Here is a 15,822-nt window from a genome sequence, read left to right on the forward strand (position 1 = left end):
CAATAGCAAAGGTGTATACTACTCTGGAGTCCCCCTAGGATGTTAAGCTCTTACTTCCTGCCATGATCATGGGAGAATGAGATCAATGGCTCTGGTACAACCTAGAATTCAGGAAGTTTGGTGTTTTGACTGATCCCTGATGAAGACCTTTGATGTCACCTTGCTACAGCTGACCCAGCACAGAGCACAGAAGGTGAAAAATAAGCAGCCACCCTGGGGGAGGAGCACCAACTGTCTCATTTTTTTTTAAACCCTTACCTTCTGTCTTAGAATCAATACTGCGTATTGGTTCCAAGGCAGAAGAGCTGTGGGCTAGGCAATGGGGGTTAATTTACTTGCCCAGGGTCACATACCTGGGAAGTGTCTGAGGTTAGATTTGAAAGTAAGACCTCCCATCTGTGGATCTCGGTCACACATCTTTAGGTCTGGCTCTCAGTCCTCTGAGCCACTCAGCTTCCCCTGAAACAACTGTTTCTGCTACAGAGGTCTCATACTTTTCCATCCCATGTAACATAATCAGAGAAGGTTCTAAACTATGGAGGAGCTGCCAGCACAAAATATGGAAGGTAAGAAAGGAAAAAAGGAGAAAGAAGAAAAGAGACTTCAACGCAGTATTAGGTTCAGAGAGAATCTTACTTGCCTCTACCTCCTGGAGCTTTTGGCCATCACTTTTATTGGCACATTAGCACTCATTGATTATCTGATTGACATCATAGACAGACAGAACCAACAATGCAGTGGGTTCCATCAAAGTAATCAGTCTTGTTACAACTGGCCCAATAACAAATTTCTATTCCAGTTGAAGGTCATATTTTTCTTGTAGGAAATGTTTGCTATGGAAATAGAAAAGATGAAAGAAAGAAGATGTTTTTCAAATTTTATTTAATTGATTAATTTAGAGTTTTTTCCCAGGATTACAAAAATCATGTTCTTTCCCTCCAACACCCTCCCTTAGCCGATGCACAGTTCCTCTGGGTTTTATATGTGTGATTGGTCAAGTCGTATTTCCATATTATTGATATTTATAACCCCAATCATATCCCCTTAGATCCATGTGCTCAAGCAATTGTTCTTCAGCCTCTGAATATGGATAGTGTTCTTTCTCATAAGTCCTTCAGAATTATTCTGGATCATTTCATTGCTACTCATAGAGAAGTCCATTACATTCGATTGTACCACAGTGTATCAGTCTCGGTATACAATGTTCTCCTGCTTCTGCTCCTTTCACTCTGCATCAGTTCCTGGAGGTCATTCCATTCCCCAATCAAAGGGCATCCCCTCATTTTCCAATTTTATTTTTGCCTCCACAAAGAGCACAGCTATGAATATTCTTGTATAAGTCATTTTCCTCATTATTGCTTTGGGGTACAAACCCAGCAATGCTATGACTGGATCAAAGGGTAGGCAGTGTTTTAGCACCCTTTTGGGCATAGTTCCAAACTGTCTTCCAAAATCTTTGTGAATGTACCATATGCTGATGAAAGAAGGTGCCTTTCTTTTTGCCCCTCTTTATTTTCTCCACCTATCTATTAAATATAATTTATCTAAGATTCCATTTTTATCTCTTGCCTTTTTATTATTTTTTTTTGATTTATCTAGATCTGATAGAGGAAGATTCAGTTCTCCCACTAGTATAGTTTTATTATCTATTTCCTCCTTCAACTCCACTTGTTTCTCCTTTAGAAATTTGAATGCTATGTCATTTGATGCATACATGTTGAGTACTGATATTTCCTCATGGCAATTACATCCCTGGGGGTTGTCTTTTGAGGATTTAGTGTAGAGGATGTACTACAAACTCTTTCAATGTCTATTTTACCCCCTTGTTCAATAACATCAGGGCAGTTTTCTTGGATAATTTTTTTACAGTATGATGTCAAGATTTCTTTTTATTTCTGGGTTTTCAGGCACACCAGTGCTTCTCAAATTGTTTCTTCTACATCTGTTTTCTTGGTAAGTCATCTTCTCAGTGAGATATTTCATGTTTCCTTCTATTTTGTCAATCTTTTGAGTTCGCTTTAATAATTCTTTTGGTTTTACAAGATCATTGGTTCCTAATTGCCTAATTCTGGTCTTTAAAGATCAGTTTCATGCTATAGTCTTTTGATTTTCCACTATAATGTTTTCATTTTCCTTTTCAGCTTGGTCTATGCTACTTTTCATGGCTTCCAACTGCTTAGTTTTGGTCTCCAATTTATTTATCATTTCATTTAATTTCTGGGCTTCATTCTTCAATTGGGAGTTTCTGTCTTTTAAATTGTAATTTCCTTTTTGAACTATTTCTCACTTTTCTTGTCAATATTCTTCCATCTTTTTCATGAGCTCCGATTTAAATTCTTCAAGGGCTTGTGGCCAGTTCCCATTTTTTGGGAAGGTTTAGGTGCATTTATTTGTTTGTCCTCTTCTTCTATTTCCTCTGTAGTCTGGATTTTTCATCCACAAAAATTATTCAGGGTCAACGCCTTCTTCTTCTTCTTCTTCTTGGAGTTGGGAAGTTATTTTTCCTGGGCATTGTTTGACATCACTATGCTGGTTTTTCATTCCCTTTCCAGTCAGAAGTCTGAGTGAGTAGGGCAGGCTCCCTGTGTATGGAGTTAAGGAGTGAGGTTTTTACCTGTGGCCACCTCTTGAGTCTCTTAAACTTCTAGTGTTTGCATCACTTCTCTGACCTATCTCTATGCCCAAGGTCTATGCTCTTCCACCTGTTGGGGTCTCAAGTCTATCTGCTCTCAGGGGTAGGTTTTTGGTGGTCTTAGTCAGCTGCAATGGACCTAGAGGTGCCCCTCACTCACTCACTGATTCTAGCGAGTGCTGGCTCTGAGTCTAGCACATTGGCTCTGTAGGTGGGGTGGATGAGGGTAGATCAGCTCATGTTTTTGTGGAAGCTATTTCACCCCCTTATAGTGTGGATATACCCAAATCCCACATACCTTCAAAGCTATGCCCTACTGTGGATTCCCTTTCTTCATATGAATTTGGTTTATTTGACCTTTTGATGTAGTCTATATTGGTAGGCAATGAGGAGAGGTAGATTCCTACATCTAAACACCAGCCATGTTTACCTGGAAGTACTTGATACTTGATAGAGAAGTTAAAATTAGGAGATGGTAGGACTGGCAATTCCTACTACTATATAACTAGAGAGGAGCTTTTGAAATAGAAATCCCATGTTCGGTGTAAAGATAATTAGAAGTGTCAGAATGGTCACTGTTTGGAGCTGCTGAAGCTTCCTAGACAGTCTATTGAGCAATGCCAGACTAACGTGTTAGCAGAGAGCCCACTTATTATTTTTGCCGTTGAAGGTTTGAACACTCATTAATCCTGTGAGTTCCTGATGTGGCCACAACAAGAAAATGCCTTTACCATATCTTGTTTTCTACTGGACCTTGACCTTTGCCATGAGGACTCAGTATGAGCATACCATGCATCACAGGACTGGTCAGTGCTTATTATCACTTCACATACATCTCCCTGTACTTCCTGACTTGTCTTCCAAACCCAAAACCCTATAAGTCAAGAATAGTTGAGAAAGGAGGGAGAAGAGAGAAGAGAATTACATCAAATGATAGTCAAGGATGGATGTCCTAGGATCCCTTTATCCTGACCACATAACTTATAATGAAACAATCTGAAATCTCCTCCTTGATCAGGTCTACCAGCCCGGGAAGCTACTCTGTTGTCATCTTTTACAAACTGGTTCATGAGCACAGACTGAGTCAATGACATGATTCAGGCTTGTCCTGGACACTGAGAATCCTGAACAAAAAGGAGACTTAGATCTTGGGTTCCTTAACAAGGGGAAAGATATGCAATAGACTGAGCCCCTGGGCAGATGCTGAGGGAAAAGGGGGAAGATCCAAACCCTGTTCAGGATACTGAGGAAAGAGGAAAAAGTAATCTAGACCATGTCTGGGTATTGAGGAGACACAGAAGAAGGAGATATGGGAAGTTTCAATGTACCATATGTGAGATTTAAAATGGTTGAGGTCTTAAACTGTAGTGATTAAAATAGTGGAAGATATAAATTGTGATAGATATAAGAGAGGGTGAATAAATTTGACCGCAGAAATATGTTTCACTACAGTGTCTTGGGCTTAAAATCAAATATAAGGTGGTCGCCAGGGAAATATTCCCAATTATTCAAATACCCAAGTCAATTGGGTTTTATAGAGATTTTAATTAACAATACAATGAGTAGTCAAAGAAAGAGAGAGAGAGTAAGAAAGGAATAAGTATGAAGGGCTTCAAACCAATATGGTCTAGACCTGAATCTTAAAAGAGAAATCAGTCAGTTTTTTATAACTCACCATAAGATCTTTCTAAGTAAGGATTTCTAATGACACCAGGCCAGCAGCATCTCAGCTGCTTTCACCAGCTCCCTCCTCCATCTGAATGTTTCAGAATCAGTCTCCTCAGAATGAGTCTCTCCAATCTGAATGTTTCAGAATGACTTTTTTTTTTCCTGAGCTCTTATTTTTAAGGGCAAAATCTCCTTTGTCACCTCCCCTAAGTCCTTACATCTACCAATCACTGTAGATGTTTTTAAAGGACTGCCCATTCTTAGTCCACACCTAAGAAGGTGTGGATTTTTGAGTAATTCACACCAAGAAAGCTCTGAGTAAGTTTTCCAGTTCTTTGTTCCTTGTAAATTCACAAGTTGCTTGACCTTTATAGGTACTTAGCTTAAGAAAAGTATGGGTTTAAGTACTTTTCATGGTTCAGAAAAGAGTTTGCAACTTTATCTTCCCCTAGGGCAGACCCAAGTAGGTAAAGTAGAGTTCTCACATTCCTGCTTTAAGTAGAGTTCACTGCCCAAATGGGGAATGGTCTTAATCCAATCTTATAAAGTAGGGTCTGGGAAATTTTAAGGTTTACACCTGAGAAGAAGGGGAGAAGAGTCCTAGGTCCTGTGCTGAGCACTGACAAGGACAGGGGAAATAGGATACCACCCTCTATGGAGTCCTAAGGTAACTTCTAGTAGTAAAAAAAATGCCAAATCCAGCTGAAAGATGGTACCCATTGGGTAGTAGATCTTGTGTTTGAGATCATTCAGAGATGGAGGGTTCAAAAAATCAACCGGTAAATAAAAATATATTAAAACACTCTCAGGTGTAAAGAGTTTCCCTTCAGAAAAAAGAAGGAAACTCCAGACAAGGAAAACATAACCAATTTTGAAATCACAATAATTTGGGGATAAAAGGAAAAGAGATCAAAATCAATGATTACTGGCGTATTGACAAAAAGCCAATAAGGGGGCAGCCTCTTTCAGCATGAGAGAATGCATACAAAACAAATGCATTCAATCCCACACAGATCAAATCACCACATCCAAGAGTTCAATCTGGATTTTCTGATGCAGCATATGGTCTGTGCAGGCATCTTCATGTTGCCTTCTACAAACAGTTCACTTTCTGGATTTGGAGAGGTAGCATGTTTGTTATCCCAAAATTACACTCCAAAGAATTTACACTTTGCATCATGGGATAATTACACGTTCCTCCCTTAAGAGGATGGTCAGAGGGCTCCTGGGAAATGTAGTTCAAAAGCATAAGATTTCCAATTACACAGAAGGATTTCCATAGGCTGGCACAATATTACCCAAGAGGAGAAAAAGATCTGGGCCAATGTGTGGAGGCAGAAAATACACTGAGAGTGAGAAGAGAGAAGATCCAGTTTTGACACAAGTGGAGGAGAAAGAACTTAAGAAAAGACCCAAGGGACTTCAATTAGGTTCCTTACTCTGCCCATCCCTTGTTCTATGTATGACCCTTGGCATCTCATAGCCTGTCTCTGGTCTTCTGCTTCCTTATCTGTAAAATGGAGGAGTGGGATCCAGTGTCTAAAGACCCTCTGGCTCTGATTCTCAGCTGTCTCTCTTTTTTGCTTTTATTCTGTTTTCAAAAGCCTGAGTGCAGGAAGTCTGACTCCTGATAAGTGGTCTAAGCTGTGTCTGAAAGCCTCATCTGTGGTGAGGCTACAAGAGGGAAGTCAAAGATTGGTGTTATGACAGGATGGTTCTCAGCGTCCCATATCCTTCTGGAACTGCTAATGAGGAAAGAGACGTATGGGTCATGTGGTAAAGAAAGTGAAGCTGGAAACGGTAGGCTAACCCATTGGGAATCCTCATTTCTTTTTCCTTTGACCTGCAGACTTCTTGGCATGAATTTTTGGCCTCATTTGAGAGTGAAAGAGGAGCACTCTAATGGCTATGCCAACCACAGTGTCATCCACCATGGCAGAGATCAGGCTGATGCTTTCTTGGTGCCCAATCAGATCTCCAGTTTTTCTTAGTTTTGTCTTGTTCCCCAAAATGTGTGGGGCCATAGGGTGGGTGTCCTGCATGAGAATATTTGGTAAAGGGAGTCATAGATGAGAAGAGTCTGGGAGGGAATTACTCATTCCCACCTGTGATCATTTCAAGACATCTCTGATTGGTGAACAGTTAATTAGGAGGTTGTCCATTAGCATGTTCAACCCATCCCCATCCCAATAGGTGATCTGAGAAGGGGGAGTAGTGATGTACTAGCAGAAAAAAAATCTATTAATTAGGGTTTATGGACCAGAAATACTCCTTGGCTTTCCTAAGAATAAAGGAAATGAAAAATTCAGAGGAATAATAGAGAAAATAAACAATAAATTCTCACATTCTTTCTGGGTCATGTGAATGTACGGAAGGAAGTGGGGGTCTACAGCAAAGTGTGGGGCATGGGGAGGGATGCTTCTATGCTTTGTGCTTTACTCTAGTTTCTCAGTAAATGTCCTTTTGTAAAAGAAATGAATGTTGGTGGAATCAGTGTGAACTAAGCCATGTCACTTGGATATTGCAGAGAGCAACTGCCTGAATGGCATGGTGGGACCACACTGATGGGGACTCCTAAGCAATGGGCATTAGGGAAAAGGTGATCCTGTCCTGGGGATGTGACCTGCCGGTCTGAGTACAGGGAAAATGAGTCCTAGCACGGACACTCTACAGAAGCTAAAGGTCTAGACAACCCTGAGCATAGGTGGAAGCTAGTCGGGTAATACTGAAAAGTACAGAAGAGCCAACTCTGGGCTCTCAGGCAGCCCCTCCCAAAGCTACCCACCCATCAGCCCCTCATTCTGGGGTTTTGGTTTAACTCTTTGACTCCCAGAAGCCAGGAATCACTTTGTGTCTGCTTAGGGGTTGAGCACTGTTTAAGGAGACAAGGCTGGGGGCAGGAGCTGGTTGGGAGACTCTAGTGAGACCCGCAATGGCCAGTTATGGGGGAGAGGAGGGCAGGCAGGAGGCTGCTCCTAAAGCTGACCAGGGGCCTGAATCATCAGGAAAATGCAAGAATTGTTCCATCATTCTGACCCCAGATGACTCACCAACCATCTTCCCCTCCATCTTGCTCCCTCCCACACACACCCTCCCCACAGCAGGGTGCCATCAGTCAAGCAAGACCTCCAGAGAGGAAGGAGAAGAGAAGCTGGTCAGAGAGGCTCCAGGTGGGGACACAGTGCAGAGCTGGCCCCGGTGTCATCCTGTGCCTCAGACCAGCCCCAGCTCAGCCTCAGTCCCTTCTTCCAGCAGCCTCTGGGAGCACCATGACTCCTGCCCTCTCAGTCCTGCTGTGCCTGGGTGAGTCCTCAGCAGCCCCCACCCTAGAGGGGACTTTAGCCACCATCAAGCCCTACCTGACCCCCCTCCATCTCCTCCACTGTGCTGAGGAGGAAACTTTCCTCCAGAGAAGGGGAGTGACAAGTCTAAGGTCACACAGCAAGGGTGGGGTTGCAGGAGAGAAGCTGGGACTCTTGGAGGGGTCTCCTGGGCTCCAGCCTCCTTCCCTCCCAGCAGCCCTAAGCCCTGGCCCTGAGCTGTCTCTCTCCTTCCTGTGGGGATGCTGGAGGAAGCCGAGAGTAATCAGGGTCTTCTCTGCCAGGGCTGTGTCTGTGCAAGAGGACAAGGACCCAGGCAGCAGGTGAGTCCTTCCCCCACAATGCCCCTGCCCAGAGGACACAACTGCCCCAGGAGAAGGAGCTGGGGGAGGTCTGGGCTGGGCTGACAGTCTATAGAGAGGGGACCTGGGGTGGGGGCGGGGTTCCTACAGAAGGGGGATCCCCTGGACCTAACAGCTCTCCTTCCCTTCTAGACAGACTCCACAAACCCTCCCTCAGGGCAGAGAATGGCTCTGTGGTGCCCCATGGGGGAGCTGTGACCCTCAGGTGCAGGGGATCATGGGAGGCTGTAGAGTGGAGGCTGGAAAAAAGGGGAGGATCTGGATGGTCAGATATCAAAACCATGAGACAAGCTGGAAATGAGGCCAAGTTCCCTCTTCCATCTGTGACATCACATGATGCTGGGACCTACCAGTGCCTCTACAGACATTCATCCTCTTGGTGGTCAGACCGCAGTGACCCCCTGGAGCTGGTGGTGACAGGTAAGGCAGATCCTCCCCCCAGGCTGGGCTCGCTCAGGGTCTCCACAGCTCTGGGTCCCTCCCCAGCCACAGTGTCCCTCTGGCTCTGCCCTTCCTGGCTTCTCCCCTGTGTCTGCCTCAGCTCTTTTTCTGGAGTTGGCAGAAGAGGGGAGGAGCCAGTCTTTCTGTAGCACCTACTATGTGCCAAACACATTATCCTTGTTGTCTCATTGGATCCTCACAACAACTCTGCCAGGTCAGGGCCAGTGTGATCCCCATTTTAAAGATGAGGAAACTGAGGCAGAGAGGAAGTGACATGCTGAGGATTACATAGTTGGGAGGGCTGGATTTGAACTCAGGCCTTCCTGACTCCAGGCTCAGGACTCTACACTGCCCCATGAGCTTCCTCACTCAGTTCTCACGTTGGGGTCAGACAGGAGTCAGGAGAGGCTCAGTTTGGACCTCAGGAGACCAGACAGAGCTGGGGGCTCCCTGGGGATAGGCCAGGGCTAGTGAGGCATCTCCCAGAGCCAGGAGAGAGCAGAGGGTGGAGTTGCTGCTGCCCAGGACCCTCTCCCAGCCGAGGCCAGGCCAGAGTGTTGAGGGGGATCAGGAGGCACAGCTGAGCCTCTTCCTCCCCTTCCCAGCCTGTCCCAGGGGGTCCCCCGGGGTCTGGGAGGCGAGCAGGGATCTACCATGGGGAGGTGATAAAGAGCCAAACCGCAGAGAAGAGTCTTCAATCCTGACGGGCCAGAGCCCCCTTTCAGCCCTTTTCCTCCAACTATCAGCCCCCCTCCAGGTACCTGCTGGAAGTCTGGCTCAAAGGCAGCTCTTCTGCCTGCTAGAACCCTGCAGCTGCTCCTGCCTTGAGCTGACAGACAGACTATAGACAAAGTGCTATCATGAGCCCATCTGGTCTGTGCCACGCTGAGAGCTCCATGGCCTCGGGACCCGCTGCCCCTCCCCCCCCCCCACAGCCAATGAGAGAAGTCCCAAATGACCAACCGTCTACACCAGCCCTTTCCAAATCCCGGAACACGTGTCTGCCCTGCCCAGGCCTTTGCCAACTCTCTTGGCTTTGGGTCTCCCCCTCCCCCACCCCGCACCTTGCGGAATCCCCTCCTCTAGTCTCACATTGGCTCCTATGTCAGACCCCCAAATTCTGTGCAGGGAGATTGTATGAAAAAGAAGCAGGGAAGGAGGCTGCCAGCCCGGGGCATGGGGAGCCTCTGTGTCTGCCTCCGCCCGAGCATCAGCCCTCATTTGGCTATTTCTCACCTCCTGTCCTTCCTCCTTCTGTCTGTCTGTCCCTTTCTCTCTCCCCCCCACCTCCCCTCACTTCCCCCATTCCTGGCCCCAGAGGGAGCTGTCCAAGGCCTTTCTCTTCCCTCCTACATTTCCCCTCTCAGAGCTGAACCTCCCAGCCCAGCCTGGCCTCCTCCCAGCCTCATCTGCCCCCTCCCTGCCCCAGGGCTGCTCCGGCTCTAACTCCAGGGTCTCCCCTCCCCCCCCCAGGCCTCTCTGCCCCGCCCTCCCTGGCAGCCCTGCCCAGCTCTGAGGTGGCCCCAGGACAGAACGTGACCCTGCAGTGCTGGTCAGAGCGATGGTATGACTGGTGTGTCCTGTGCAAGGATGGAGAAGAGATCAGCCGGGGCAGGACCCGGAGCCATGGAAGGTGGTGTCAGATTGACGTCTTCTTCCCTGCTGTGACTCCGACCCAGGAAGGCACTTACAGATGCTTCGGCTTTAATAGTTCTTCCCCCTCCCTGTGGTCCTCCCCCAGCGCCACCCTGCTGCTCCGGGTCTCAGGTGAGGCAGCCCCAGCCCCGCCCAGCCCCGCCCAGCCCCTCCCCAGCTCTCCCAGGCTCCCTCTCTCTGCCCTGGGGCTCCTCCCTGTCTGCTCAGGCCTGTCGGGGGACCCCAGAGGTCAGGAGGGCTGGGGAAGAGGAGGCTCAGAGGGAGGGCACTGGGGTATCCTCAGAGAGTGTAGACAGTGAGGCCTCTCCTCGCGACCCCTCTAGACACCCCCCATCAGCAGACCATTGAGTCATGTTGGTCCCAAATCCAGAGAATATTCTATTCAGTCCCAGAAAGGGGTTTGGGGGGGGGGGGGAGAGGTCGGCAGAGCAGGCCTGAGGTGGGTAATGGAGGAAATGGGAGGAGGGGAGGCATGTTAAAAACTTCCAGAGCCCCCCTCTCCTCTCCCTGTTCCAAGAACCTCAAAGGATCCTCACCTCCCCCAAAGCTCTGAGACTCCCTCACCCAGTGAGTAACTGCTTCCTCTGGGGACAGGGTGGGGGTCTCTCTCTCTCTCCCATTGCTGTCCACCTTCTGTCTAGGCCAGGCCCGAGCCCCCCTTTCTCAGAGGGGAAAGCAGGGCACAAGAAGGGCTGGAGGGAAGGTATGGGGACAAAGAAAACACCAGGTTGGGGAAGAAGGAAGGACAGGGCTGGTCAGGGAGGGGGGGAAGCTGGGGGGTCAGAAAGGGGCAGAGCAGCCCCCACCCTTCTCCCTTCTCCCCCCTTCCCCAGGAGTCCCTGGACCCTCCCTCTCCTCATCCACAGAGCCATAGCTGGGACTACGGGGCTGGGGCTCTGTTCTTTCCTGGTTTCTCCAGTATGGATGGAGGGGGATCTCTCAGGCACCCCAATTCCCCTAAGCTGGAAGCACCCGAGGGCCCTCCTCCCCCTCCTCCCTCCTCTGCCCAGCCCAGCCTCCCACTGATCCAGCAGTCTCAGGATTCTGGCCCCAAGGAAGGGGGAACCTCAGGGCCCTGCAGCCAGCCAGGAGAAGGAGCCCTGAGGAGGATTCAGAGAGTCCCTCCCTGCCACAGCAGCTCCTCCATTCTTCTTCCATGGTCCCTGCCTGTTCCCAGCATCCCCCAGAGCTCAGAGGGGGTCCCAGGACTCACAGGAGCATCAAGTCTCAGAATGAGGCCAGGAGAGGTCCTGAGCTCAGGCCCATTTGACAGATGGGAAATCCTTGAGGCCCACAGAGAGGAGGGACTTACCCAGCATCCCTCATCCAGCAAGTCTGGGCACAGCTGGGCTCACACCCATCTACAGACCCTCCAACTCTCCAGGACTATCTGGAGGCCTGCAGAGCCCCCAAATCTCCTCTTTCCTCCTCTCCAGGGACCTCTCCAAGCCCTGAGTCTGAGAACAAGCCCTCAGGTGAGTACCTGGAGGATTCCTGACAGAGTAGAGAGAGGCAGCGGGGCTGGCTGTCCAGTCAGGGTCTGCCTGTCCCATCCAGGCTATCCTCATTTCTTACTACTCCTGATACTCCTTCTGAATCTTCTCTCTCACCTCTTAGCCTTTGCCTAGGCTGTGCCCTCTGCCTGGAATGCTCTGCTTCCTCACCTATTTCTCTTACTATGCAAAGATGTTTCTGAGACTGATCTTAGAAGTCACCTCCTACAGGAAGCCTGTCCTGATCTACAACATTTGTCCAATTCCCCAGGTATTAATGATCAAAGTCCTCAGAGGAGATCAAATGATTTTTATAGGGGGTAACAGAACATTGCAGGAGAATGTGAGCCCCTGGAGGGCAGGAGCTTTTCTGTTTTCTCTTTCCCCTGGGCCTGGCCTGGCACAGAGTGTAGACCAGAGTGCGTAATTAAGAGAAGTCTGGAGAACTGAATGACTGAGTGAGCCTGGGGGGTCCCTGAGGACAGGGCTGGGTCTCCCCTCACCCTGGGGCATCTCAGACCACAGGGCTGGGTCTCTCTTCCCCCTGGACAGGGGCCTCCACAAACATCAGTATTATTCTGTCTCCCCCAACCTTGGTCTTCATCTTTGGCTTCCTCAGGTCTCTCCATCCTCCAAGTGAGCATCCTGGTGGGCATCTCAGCCTTCCTCATCCTGATCTTCTTCCTCTCCCTCCTTTACTTTCATCACTGTCGGTATCAGCCCAGACTGGGTGAGTTCTTGGGGTTGGGGGCCCCCTGGGCTGAAGGTCAAATTGGGGTTGAGCTGGGACCCACTGAAGCCTGACTCCCCCTCTCCTTACAGGGAAAGGGGACAGAGAGGCAGACATCAAGACCACCAGGAGGTAGGGGCCCAGAGAAACCCCACATTTTCCTATAACACCCCAGTGTACTCCCCCCTTTTCAGATCCTACCCCTCAATTTTCTGTGTCTTCTTCCTCCCCAGCTCAGAACAAGCAGGGAGCACCCTAGAGGAGACTGTGTGTGAGTGACAGGGAGGTGGGGCAGGAGGGCAAAGCCTGCCCTGGGGAGAGCCAGCTTCCTGGCCCCTCATCCCTTCTCTTGTCTCCAGGTGCTGATGTGAATGATGTCAGACAGACAGAGGAGGCTGGACAAGAGGACACATCCGTGAGTCACTCACAGATCTCTCCTCCTTTGCCCAGAGATGTCCTTATGGAGGGAAGAGAGGGGGAGACCTTCCCCCAGGTCACACTCAGCTGGGAGGGCTGCTGGGTTCAGGGTCCTGCCCCTCCTGCCCCAATGCCCCCTCAGTCCCCTCACCTCCTTCTGCTTCCTCTTCTCCTGTCAGGCTCTCCAAAGAGAAGACCCTCAGGAAGTGACCTACGCCCAGCTGGACCACAAGAGGCTCAAGCGTGGGGCTGAGCCCCCTCCCCAGTCTGGCCCAGTGGAGCCCAGTGTCTATGCTGCCCTTCGGTGAGCTTAGCCCAAGCCTGGGGGACCAGAGGTAGAAGCCGCCCCTTCATTCTCCCTCTGCTTCCTGAGGGCCGACCCTGTCCTACCTCATCCCCAAGTCACCCTGCCATTAGGACCTCGGCTTGTCACCCCAAGAGGAAAAGCAGAAAAGGCAGAAAAAGCACGCTGGGACCCTGATATCCACAGAGGAGCCAACCAGCCACTGATTACAAATGATTAGTTATCTGGGTCCCCCCATAGTAGATCTGTCATTACACTGTAGAGGGGGAATACGCTGTATAAGAGGGGCAGAACAGACTTACCTCTAGAGGAGAGGCGGAGGCTGGCCCTCAGGGGAGGAGGGGTATTGCCTGGGCAGCCCCAGCCCACCAAGCTCCTGTACAGGAAAAAAGATGCCAGAACTTAGACAGATGCTGAAGCCTCAGACGAGTGGGCAAGCTCTGCTAAATCCAGGACCGTTTCTGGCAGCCCCTGCTCTGCTTGCCTTGGCCCAGGTTCCCTCCTCACAGGCTGGGGTTCATCCAAATACAGCATCCCCCAAATCTATACACAGTTTGGCCCATCAATTAAGGCCTTTTCATGGACTTTCAGGGTTACCTAAAGAGGCCTGGAATTGGAGATGAAGGACCAGGGGTTGGACCTGGCTCTGCTATTTGCCTGCACAAGTCCCTTTCCTTCTGTGATTTCAGTTTCCTCCTCTGTAAAATAAATACCAGTTAGTCCAGCTCCCCATCACTACAGATCCTGGGGTGTTCTCCTGTGACCCACAGAGCTCTGGTCAGCAGCCTTGATGGGACAAGCTAGAAGGGAAGCTCACAGTTCAGATGCTCCTTCCAGAAGTGCATCTATATTAGGGATTTAAGGAAGTTTTTCCCTTCATCCATCCCAGACCCCAATACTGCTAGGACTGTCCCTTCTCCTCTTCTCCCTCTTGCCTAAAGGGAAAACCAGATTTTAATATCTCATTAATATACTCCCACCCATGGTGAAAAGCTGGCTTCTGGTTGGAATAGATGCCTTTATTTATTCATTTTGCGTGTCAATACAACTTTAATATTCATTTTCTTATACTTGGCACTCCATGCTTCTCCCTCCCTCTTTCCCAAGATGGCGAGTAGTGACATGTGCTGTCCATGGTGATCATTCAATACATATTTCCACGTTCATTATGTAGTGAAAGAAGACACATATTGGCAGCACAAGAGAAAACTGGCTGGTGGAAATAAAGTGAAGAATGGCATGAGAGACGTGTTCATGATGAGTCTCTTGGAGCTGCCCTGGTTGTTAATAATGGTTGTCTTGTTGATAATGGTTCAATTATTCACTGTTGATCATCCACATTATTGCTGTTATTGTATTCAATAGTCTCCTGGTTCTGCTCAACTCACTTTGCATCACTCCATCTAAATCTTCCCAGGTTCTTTTGGGATCATCAGGTCCATCATTTCTATTGGCATGATAGTTCTCCATTACAACCACACACCACAGCTTGTTCAGCCATTCCCCAATTGATGGACAACCCTTTAGCTCCCAGGTCTTTTCCACTGCAAAAGGAGCTGCTATAAGTATTTTTGAACAAGTTGGTCCTTTCCACCATCTTTGATTTCTTTGGGATACTGTAAACCTTAAAATTTCTTAGACTTATAAATGTTGGAAATTTCACCATTGGGAAATTTCATACTTGGAAAATTTCTTACTGATAGTCTATTGGAATGTGAACCCCATTGGCATGGGAGGTTCCTCCTCCTCCCTTCTTAAGATTACTTTAGGACAGAAACCTTTTGCTGAACAATGGAAAGGACTTTGACCTATGCTTAAGCATAGAACAGGAATTTCTTTGAGTCATGATTGATTTTAGAATTGATACAATGGAGATACTTGGAATCAATCTCCACCCTACTCAGTCCTAACAGGATTGTGAAGGGCCACAGCATAGATCAAAATTTAATTATTTGAGAATATGACCTTCAACAAACATGTGCAAAGCCAGAGACCTCTGGGCGGTCCTGGGTTAAGCTAGAGCCACCATTGGCACAGGGAAATTGATGGACAGTGATTGGTAGATGTGAGAACTGAGGGGAAGGAACTTGGATGGTTTCCTTAAAGATAGAGGGGTCTGAAGGTGGGGGTGGTTGAGGAGTTTGTCTGAGTGGTTGGAGTGTGCTCTGAGAAGCTTGCTCTGAAGGAAGCTGAAGGTGGGGGCCTTTGAGACTGTTTCTCCATTTTGGTCACGTGAGTAATAGGGACTGATCTCTTTGCCCCAGCTATCTAAGGGCTTGGGCCTTTTGGCCCAGCCTAAACTGAGGGGGTATTTAAGCCCTATTCCCTTCTCTCTCCTTTCTCTCTCTCTCTCTCTCTCTCTATCTCCAATTCCTTTCTTCCTCCTGTTTGTAATTAAACTCTATAAAAGGCTGACTTGAGTTTTCATTTAGGAATTACATAGCTGAATTCCTTGGCGACCTTAAATTAATATATATCAGTCTTTTAAAGTGATTTCCTGTTTCCTTAATCTCCTATCTCTGGTCCTAGCTCTCAGTGCACTGAGAAACACACCCCTTCCCAATCAAATTGAACGTAAGTATAACTTTGAAGTCTGAGGGACAGTGTTGAAAATATCACTTGACACATTGGATGTACTGAACTTCATTCTTTCCTATTGGTAAAGCCTCAGCAATTTGGGGAAAGGGAGGAGTCAAGTCAAGAAAGGCTGCATGTAAGAGGAAGGGAGGGACCAGAACTTGCAGCAATGTTGGGGGTTCTGCCTGGTAAAGGTGAGGAAGTGGATCCCAGGAAAGGGGA

General features: G+C 48.3%; 1 protein-coding gene across 1 annotated transcript; it reads left to right on the forward strand.

The window, feature by feature from the left end:
• Positions 1-8,263: 8,263 nt before the first annotated feature.
• Positions 8,264-14,841, forward strand: LOC130459039 (leukocyte immunoglobulin-like receptor subfamily B member 3). The gene is made up of 9 exons (XM_056826287.1): positions 8,264-8,402; positions 9,897-10,190; positions 11,516-11,554; positions 12,192-12,302; positions 12,395-12,434; positions 12,536-12,573; positions 12,662-12,717; positions 12,899-13,023; positions 14,131-14,841. Exons 1-9 carry the CDS (start codon positions 8,264-8,266, stop codon positions 14,195-14,197), a joined length of 909 nt encoding a protein of 302 aa, XP_056682265.1. The 3' UTR covers positions 14,198-14,841.
• Positions 14,842-15,822: the final 981 nt, after the last annotated feature.

Source organism: Monodelphis domestica, chromosome 4 (genome assembly GCF_027887165.1).
Source record: "Monodelphis domestica isolate mMonDom1 chromosome 4, mMonDom1.pri, whole genome shotgun sequence".
Lineage (NCBI taxonomy): Eukaryota > Metazoa > Chordata > Mammalia > Didelphimorphia > Didelphidae > Monodelphis > Monodelphis domestica.

What these genes read in the sequence shown, in the direction of transcription:
- LOC130459039 (XM_056826287.1), top strand. Translation starts at nt 8,264, where the DNA reads ATGAGACAAGCTGGAAATGAGGCCAAGTTCCCTCTTCCATCTGTGACA. An exon ending in GACATCAAGACCACCAGGAG is followed by an intron (nt 12,435 to 12,535) that starts GTAGGGGCCCAG and finishes CTTCCTCCCCAG; the next exon opens with CTCAGAACAAGCAGGGAGCA. An exon ending in CACCCTAGAGGAGACTGTGT is followed by an intron (nt 12,574 to 12,661) that starts GTGAGTGACAGG and finishes TCTTGTCTCCAG; the next exon opens with GTGCTGATGTGAATGATGTC.